The 10,267-nt window shown below is 31.8% G+C and overlaps 1 protein-coding gene across 1 annotated transcript in view; it reads left to right on the top strand.

The window, feature by feature from the left end:
• Positions 1–879: 879 nt before the first annotated feature.
• The window catches only part of LOC117108251 (delta-like protein D), a gene marked incomplete at its 5' end in the record, with an annotated part of 18,524 nt that continues 9,136 nt past the window's right edge, over positions 880–10,267 (top strand). Inside the window, 2 exon segments of the mRNA XM_033250223.1 lie at positions 880–1,053; positions 10,064–10,230. Coding sequence (XP_033106114.1) covers positions 1,015–1,053; positions 10,064–10,230 — 206 coding nt within the window.

A 10,267-nucleotide genomic window follows, 5' to 3' on the forward strand; every position in this document is an offset into this window, starting at 1 on the left:
GGTCCCAGGGGGTCCCAGGTGGTCTCGAATTGAATTAATCAGGGGCTGATGCTTCAAATGGTTTCCCCTAGAGAGACGGTATGCTCTTTTATCTCAACAATTAAAAAGAATCGGTGATTTCCAGACCTTTTACTACAAAATCTTTAAATTTAAATAGAATTGGTGCAGGGTTTATGAACATTGAAATAAATAGGCTTACTATACCAAAGAACTCGAAATGATGATGATGATGGTGATGATAATAATAATAATAATAATAATAATAATAATAATAATAATAATAATAATAATAATAATAATAATAATAATAAATAAATAATAATATCTGTATTTAACTTAAAATAATAATAATATAATAATAATAATAATAATAATAATAATAATAATAATAATGATAAGGATAATGCCAATGATAATAATAAGGAATGATGATTGCGATGATGATAATGATAATAATGATGATATGAATGAGATAAGGATAAGATAATGGTACAGTAATAGAAATGATAATAATATTAATAATAATAATATTTATTATTAATAATAAAAATATTTCAATTCAACTAAATCCAAATACACATTTATATTCTTTCCTTCATTAATACAAAACATACAGTAGAAATACAAAGTGAAACAGCAATCATAATATAATAATAGTAGTAGTAAGATAATTTTTAATTTTTACTTCCATTACCTTTTGTTTTCCTGTTAACAAAACCGGAATCATTTTTTTTCCCATAATTTTAATGTCATTATAGTACTGTACTAATTTGTAATATCGTTTGAATAATAGTGGGATGGGTGCATTGAAATTTGAAAAGGATCCAGGTTAGAACAGAACAATAATATGATTAATCGTTTGCTTTGCTATTTAAATAGGTATTGGTGACGTCACACAACAATGACTTCAGCTCTGTTGATTGGTTCCAAACGTAGCTCAAGGTTGCCATACTAGTAAGCCTATCATTAATTGCGCCGTAGTAGTGGTAGTAAGAGGAGCTGTCGTCTGCCGCGATGGATACACTATTGTTACAAGCTGTGGTCATACTTGAGGTACAGTTATATGTATTTTGTTTCACCTCAACTCTCTTTTAACCTTTACAATGATATTTAATAATATTCGTTGATTCGACAGTTGGTTTTTAGCATGGAGCTATAATGTTTTTAGAATGCCGTATACGGTATTGGGTTGGGATAACCCAGGTAACATACAATTTTCTTAATGTTTGTTATGGCATGGTTATGGTATGCGTGTGAGGTCACCGTGAAGAACAGATGCCCTTCCTGAAAAAGACTTGAACAGTAAATAAGGCTATTCTTTTAAATACGTTTCCTTGGCTAGAATGAAAGCACTGTTCAAATGCGAAATGTTATGTATATTCATGTTTTGATAAATATTATCGGCCTATCCACCTCGATCCATTATGATGGAAGTTAAGTCGTGGGGTGGGGAGGGAAGGCGATTAGATGGATTCTTGAATTAAATGATTGATCGATATTCGTGGGGTGGGGTGTGGTGTGGCACGAAGCGCTATTTGCGTACTTATACTGTCCGAGAGACATGAGTTATCGTAAACGCAATCGTTTACGCAATCGTTTACGTCTGGGTAAAACTATTAACGCTAAGATAGGTCTATTTAAAAGTTTTTGGGTTTTTTTTGCAATAATAAGGGGCCCTCTTTTAAATTTTACTAGGCCTCCACCAGCTATCATGACTCAAATATTGGGTCGCCGAAAATGTTAACAGTCATCAGTTTAATAGTTATCAGTCAAAATACAAAAAGATTTTCTCATGTCACCGACGCAGGACTTGCGAAATGTATTTCATGAGCACTCTCTTTTGATACACACAGATTTTTATTACCTCTTTAAATTAATAAAAGAATGCTATTAACAAAGTGAACAGAACAAAATACAGAGATGGAACTTTGCGGCACCAAAGTCGGTGTAGTGCTAATACTGTGTGACTTGAAAACAGGGCTATTGATGAAACACATTGCATTGATCAGAACTAAACACAGAAAGAACATGGCGACTCATATAGTCCTGTATGACTTTAACGTTTGTATCAGACAATCGAAATGTATTTTTATAAACACTGTTTATGGTTCACTAACTGTTCATTACCATGTAAAGGTTTACTAATATTATTAACGGTAAAACCCAATACACGTATTGCAAAATAACATAAATTTATTGTGTTTACCTCTATGATTTAACAATGTGCTTCTTCTACCATGGGTCATACCAGGGAACAGTGAAATCGTAATTTCACTGTTCCCTCATACAGTAAATCGGGCATCAGGACTCTGCAACCCTTAACATTTTATAAACTAAGATAACGTTTTTACTTCCTCTGGGTTGCTATGTTAAATTTAGCAGAGCTAAATAAGAATACCAATCTTGGGAGTTTTTTTTTTTTGTTTTTGTTTTTTTTTTTTGTAGTTGTGTTTATAGGGTTTAATTTAGATCTGAGTGGGGGAAACCCTTGCATCATAAGGTGATTTTTGGCTCTTTTGAAGCACACAGTGAAGAATGTCTTCACTTCATTGAAAATGTATTCATCGAAATTTTATTATGTTTTAAATATTTTTTTTATTATTTTGTTTTTTCTCGCGGGCCAAATTAAATTGCCTTGCGGGCCTGTGTTACAAACGTATTTCCGATTATTGGTTCTGGTGAAGGCGGGATGGGGTGGGACTTGGGTACGCCTATGTTGCCATCCCATGATCTACCACTGGAATCAATGGAAGCTACATTTTGAATGATTGATATACCGGTAGCTGAAGAAAATTACACTAAATGAAGAATATTGCAAAAAACGTTTAGGATCGATTAAGACTACGACCACCACTAACACCGCGAACGTGTCCACTGAGGAGCAGCGATAATGGCATAACTCCGTGTTGTTTGGACAACTTTAAATCTGATTATTATACAAGGATGGCTTAATTTCGGTATTTCTATAATTTAACTCAAATACTTTAGTAGATGAGGAAGTACGATTTCATGTCAAAGTTTATCTTACTACTTGAAACATCAAGGCCCGGTTACAGCTAGGTGCTTCCCCAGATTCTGCAAGTAATTAGCACATAATGCGTTAACTCATTAGAAGTCCTGCACTTAATTATATGTTTCGTCATTGGTCATTAGTTCGTCATTTTTTATGTTAGTAGCCTAGTTAATTAGTAACTTTTTAGTTTTGTGAAGGTGGTTTCAAATAACACAGATGAAACACAAAATCGGGACGACTTACCTATCTCCCGCCGCAAATTCATAAAATTTTGAATGTTTCCATGTTTCATCTTTTATCATTAGCTGTTCCCTCTATTAAAGACTCTCTCTATTTTGAGAGCAAATACTATGGCTTTGGCAGAGCCAAATAAAAAATTGTTAAATTAATCAATTAAAGACCACTATAAAATAAATAATGATGATAATGCAATTTTTCTATAAATAAATTTTGTTATGTATGATTTATAAGTAAAAATATTAGGCAATGCACATCATATACATGTTTTGCGTATACAATTTTTGTGTATATTGAATAACGATAATGTTAGTGCGATGTTAGTAATTACCGTACTGTAATATTTTAATGGACTTGGGTAAAACGAGTACAAGACTTCATGTCTGGCTACCATGAAATGTTTTATGAAGAATAAGCAGCCTGAGAATAAGTAAGCTCATACAGTCATCCATTTTAAAACATAAACAGTTAATGTATTATTTTTTAGTTTTACTAAAAAAGAGAAATCTAAAGACCACATTTAGCGCACAGGGTTCTCAAGTCCCCTGCAGAGTCCCAGGATGGAGTAAGTAAGTAAGTAACTTTATTGCTTCTCTTTTATAACAGAGGCACAGCCGTAAAGACATGCAACAATAAAAAAAATCAGTAAAAACTTAATTACTGTGATAAAATATAGTAAGAAAATACTGCGGTAGAACGAAATATAAATAAAAAAGGGTTTACAAAAATAGTAATAGAGATAAAAATAAATACTAATACTAATAATATAAGTAAGTTGGTTAATACATACACTTATACATATACACATACACACAAACATATATATACACATATATATATATACATATATACATATATATATACAGTATACATATATATATATATATATATACACACATACACACACACATACACGCATGCTTACATATACATACATACACACACACACAATACATTGCATAGACATACACACATACACACGCCCCTTCCACACCCATATTCACACATACATACATACATACATACATATACACATACATACACAAACACATACATATACATACTGTATATACATATAACAGAATAAATATTTTAAATTTAATTCAATAACATTCAATAACATGGAGTCTCCTAAAAATCGGCGGAAATGCCTGCTGCACTCCCGGGAAGAATCTTCTGGAAATAATCTCCCGAAAATTCACGGTATTTGCATGTTTTTACTACTGCATTATCAATTGTCTCCCGGAAGTCAGTGCCAATTGTTACAGTATCACTATGCACAGCAACATAATAATTTTGTAGATGTGTTTAGAAAAATCATTTAAACAGATCTCCCTGATGTGGAATCTTCCAACTTGGGACCCCTGAATTACCTTGTTAACATCATATTTATATGACAATACAAAAAGAAAGGAACAAAACAAGTGAAGACCTAAAAAAGCAAAGTTGTACGTACTAGGTCCTATATGTATAAAATGTATTAATTAAGTACACCTAAATTTACATGAAAAAAAGATAAAATGTAAGACAGTAGCTTGTATTCTAACTATGGAGTTGATGAGATATCTAAAAGCACCTCCGCTTCCTAGTGTTAAAAAGCAAAATTTTGGCCAAATTACCGTACGGTATTTATTCGAATAAACGCTAAATAAATGTTTATTTTTGAGAAGGGTATTCGAGGGAAGCGTTTATTATTTTTTGGTTTAAAATGGATACCGTACGTTGATCAAATAAACACCCTTTAATTTCACTGTAAATGTGGAAACAACACATAATTACCGTCGAAATGTGTTATTCTGTGAACATCCTAAAGTTTGTTGATCCCAACAGGGAGTTGTTATGATCCCAACTTAACCAAGTTAGAAAATAATGTAATTATACTGGAGTAGAACATTAATAGAATGTGTTGAGAATGATGTGCTTCCATTAGTTGTCTTTACAGATGTTTAGGGGGCGTTTATTCGAAAATAAAAAATAAAGGCCCCGGGCGTTTATTCGAGGTAGGCATTATTTCAAATGGGGCTCTGAAAGGGGCGTTTAATCGAGGGACGTTTATTCAAAGTGTGGCTTTTATTCGAATAAGTATACGGTAAGTATATTCTTTAAACCTTGAAAACGTTTTCACGATACGTATTATCACTCAGTTTTTGGTTTGGTGTTTTTTCCGTAACCGTTGCCAACAGAAGAATGCATGGCTGAATGTAAACACACGCCTTGTTGTTGTAAGTTCTCTTGGGTAAAATCTGGAAAATCCGTTTTTTAAACATCGTCAGATATAGGCGATCACATTACTGAACTTAAAAAATCAATACAAACTGATTTGCGATGATTTACATTACATAAATTCTGTGCGAGGAAAAGATTTTCTTTCAGTCGAAAGAAGGAAATAATTATTTTAATGCCATGGTTTACAATTTCAACTATTGAACGTTATTACAAGACATTATCAATTGAGAAAATACACATTTAGACTTCTACATCTCTCTATTTACAATGATGCTGTTAAGCAATTGAAACTATATCTAAATCATATCTGCCTGTTATTTTGTGATTCCAAAGTCTAATTGTGTTCACTGCGATAGGCCTACCCATGCAACAAAGCCTATATCGATTTCATCACACATGTTATTGTTTTTTATACGATTGATTTTCTGCTGGGATTCCGACATAAATCAGTTAAATATACATATTAAAGCTATAGAACGAATAGGGCAAAGCGAAAGTCAATTATATTTCACAGATGTCATTTTGAATCAATAGTATTAATAACAACAAAATATTAGAATTGATAACTAAAATTATAATGATAGGCCTAATAATAATAGTGATAATAATAATGTTCACTCGCGATAAAGATAGTACAACTTCTTTTGAAAATGATAACAATAGAAAGAAATAGGCCTATATTACTATTATTAGACCATCAGTGGAAATAGCACTCTCAAATTTAAATTCGATTATAATTGTCCTTATTTTTCCCCATGTATTTACAATTTGGACAAATTCAAGGACGGGTGTAGGGAACCGGGCCTGCTCGCACCCCCCTTCCCTCCCCTTTGAATCCGCCACTGCTAATGTTTGTTTATGAGCTGTTTGGGGGAAATCTGTTTATCTCTCAACCTCTGCGACGTGAACATTTCAACACCTTTAATATTAAAATCCTAAAATTGATTTTGAGTCATTGAAGAACACACGAACGTCTGGTATTATATTATTTTGCGTCTGTTTTTGGCGAAGAGAATATTTTCTTATTCAATTGAACGTAACGTTAAATTACAAAGTTAGTAATTCAGTATTGAATTATATTTGTAATTTTTTGGCTCAACGCAGAAAAGTAAGAGTTTAACAACCACTAGAATTGTTCTGCTCTTTTAGAATATAAACTTTTCCAACATATTCAACATGTATATAAATATAGTCCTATTTCTGAAAAAGATTAAATCTTATTGCCTGAATCATTGGCCCTATGAATGCCACCAACCAACGCATGTCATACGTTTTTCTAGCGTTGGTGGTTTTTCATTGTATAGTATCGTCATGCATTAGTACTATCAAATAGTGCAAAATGATTTTGCGTTTTCCTTTTTAAAAAGAAAATAAATTACTGAGCCAGAAAATTGACAAGTGGTGATTCATATCATGGTAAATGTAGTGAGTAGCGCGTTTTATTGTTAATGCTCAGCATTTTGTTTTCATTAGTTATTGTTCCGTCAAATCTCTTAGATATCCTAGAGATGCCAAGTAGCCCTATGGCATGCATGGCCAATGAAACGTCTGACGATTACCATTGTATTCATATATTTAGGCCAACCAGTTCCCAAAAAAGCCTAGAAATCGCCTAGCACAATTCCTTATATGATGTGATGTTTGTACCGTAAATATTGTGACTCATGTTGCGATTTTGTTGTTTTTTTTTTGGCGCGAGTTGGGGCAAGGTGTGAGAGGTACCGTATTAAGTATACGTCACGACACAGATAGTTATAAGCGTATGATTTTTTTTTGTAGTCGTAAGTGTCGTAGCGCACACATTGTACTCTTACGATGGTCATAAGACCGTTGACCGAAGAATCCATCTGCGTCCTCTGTGAGCGCTCGAAAACTATTAAAAACATCCGACGTAGGCGCGTCGTTGCGTTGTGATTTTTGTGGAATCTCGTCGGCCGCGATTCCATAATTCAATAATAATAATAATAATAATAATAATAATAATAATAATAAAATAATAATAATATTAATAATAATAATAATATTAATAATAATAATAATAATATTAATAATAATAATAATAATAATAAATATTATTATTATTATTATTATGTAGGTTTTTAATAATAATAATAATAATAATAATAATAATAATAATAATAATAAAATAATAATAATATTAATAATAATAATAATATTAATAATAATAATAATAATATTAATAATAATAATAATAATAATAATAATAATAATAATAATAATAATAATAATAATAATAATAATAATAAATATTATTATTATTATTATTATGTAGGTTTTTATGTAGCGCTTTTCACATTATTACCCCAGTGATTAAAACGATGCCTATGGGGGAAATTACCGATAAACAAAATAGTTTTAAATGCTGTTAAGTGCTTTACAGGACTATTAACTTGTTTTTATAATACTTACCAAATTGTATAATTTACATTGAACAAGCGTTTAAGGTGCCGTTTATTATTTATAATGATATGAGTCTGAGTAAACAAACACTAGAAGACAGTTCCTGATCCGGGACTTATCAATATGGTATTGACCAGATTAAAAATACTGTATTCTATGATTCCTAATCTTTTTGGTATCAGCATTAATGCGACTATTATTTTAATTCGATGACGTGTGATTGTAAGCCAAGTTGCCAAGTGTATATCATTGTTATTATGATTGTCAAAGTCATGCCATTTGGTGTTGTCACAATCAATGCAATTTTGAATGACACACACACAGTGCGAATCGTGTTTTTCTTGTAATGTCATAGCCTACATGATCAATGGGTATTTTTCACAAGGAACTTCAATGAGAAAAACTCGATCATCGATTGAAATATATAATAAAAATACACTATCAAAACATTTGTACTTCAGGTATCATGACAACCTGAATGTGTTAGTTTTGTTCATTTCAATGTGTATGACTTTCACCTGAAAATCGTAACGAGAAAACCTTTTTCTCTTCAATTAAGTATGTCTATGTCTTCGCATAACCCATCAATCACCTTTATACAACATATGGGTCGCGACCAATGTTTGAGTCGCGGAAAAAATTAGATATGTCGCATAATCTCTTTAGTGAAAAAGCTACTTATTGTTATCAAAGTTTCATGTTAAAAAATATACTATCAAAACATGGCCTAGGCCTACTTCAGCTATGACAACCTGTTAGTTTTGTTCATTTCTACAGTGTTTGGCTTTGAAAATGTTTCAAAATGTGTCTGTCTTCGCATAACCCATAGATTTCTGGCAGCAAATAAGGATTTTATGTATAGTAAAATGTCTGTAAATCATTAATTTTTACAAACCTTTAACGTAGGCCTAGTTGAAAATTTGATAACATACGTGGTTTTGTTAAATTATTAATTCAAAGTTATATTTTAATTTTTATGGGTATTAAATTGATTTGTGGATAATAGTATAATTTTCCAAAAGAATCAAGTGGGTATGTATCTTCTAATACCAGCTATCCCTCGCCCGATAAAAAAACAAAAACAAAAACAAAAAAACGACCGGCGTGATTTATTGACTTCGGGTTCGATGGGTCGCGTCTGAGTGCTTGACGTGTAATTTGGGTCATGGGCTAAAAATATTGCGGAACGGGACTGTAGGTGACATGAGAACGGGCATGGAAAGTGCCTCACCAATATATTTTTTTTATAAGCGCCGCTCTCGAATAAGCGGCGTACTGAAGGCCTACAAGAAAGTTATAAGCCCCGTGGAGCTTATTCGAGCATTTACGGTAAATGCGTTTTGTTGCTAAACGTGTGAGATTGAACACAAAATACAATTCTGAGAGGTAGTATTTCTAAACACGTTTAGCCTTTAAACATTTTTCTGGGGGCGACCATGCTAAACACGTCTCAAATATTTAAATGCTCTACGGTGCTTTGAAGTCACATTCCCTAATGAAGTATGTTTCTGTTTGTCATTTTCTTGTCCGGCATGAAGTTTAATAGTAAACAACGAAAGTTTTCGGTCATTTACCATTATCATGTTACATAAGAAGGTAAACCTTACGTAAATAAGATTCCGATATGATATAATAATTTTATAAATAATTTATAAAACATTCGCCAAAACACATAAACATATGTATATAATGATCGATATGTATAGAAGATAAAGAATATAAATACAGTATAGCATATACCTTCTATATAAAGAATTGTATACTTATGAACGCGAATAAAGTTATAGGCATACTTTCACTTTCCCTAAACTTAACGTATCAGATTCTAAATTACGTATGGAATGTGGGACCATTGTATAAAACACAGAAACGCCAGTCTCAAGCTATGTTTTATATCTCAAAATGTGTATAAAACAAAATTTGATATCCAACATTTAATGTACTCGACTTTCAGATATCAATGACATGAACTTTTTAAACGGTATTTTTCTTTTCAATAGATTGTCAAGTCGTTTGCTTCTATGGGTTGTAGTGCTTGGTCTAAGTTATTTTTTAAATTTGTAATTCACTGCTTTGTAGACCTTCGACTGAGTCAAGTCGTTTTTTATTTTGCATCAACAGGTTTTGAATTTTGGAAGTAAATTATTGTTATTATTTAATCAATAGGTTGTAGTCCTTGGATTAAGTGAAGTCGTCATTGAAATTAAGCTGGAACACTATAATAATCCATCAAGCAAGGAACTAGATGGCGATTGTTGTGATTTCAGTTTTGGATCATGCACTTCAAATCCCTGTGATAATATATTTAAAGTTTGTCTCGACAATCCTGGTAGGTAAGTAGCATTTCAAGTAATACAATTTGTTATATTA

The sequence above is a fragment of the Anneissia japonica genome, unplaced genomic scaffold, assembly GCF_011630105.1.
Source record: "Anneissia japonica isolate Jap-2015-1 unplaced genomic scaffold, ASM1163010v1 scaffold456_len727751_cov192, whole genome shotgun sequence".
Taxonomy (NCBI): Eukaryota; Metazoa; Echinodermata; class Crinoidea; order Comatulida; family Comatulidae; genus Anneissia; species Anneissia japonica.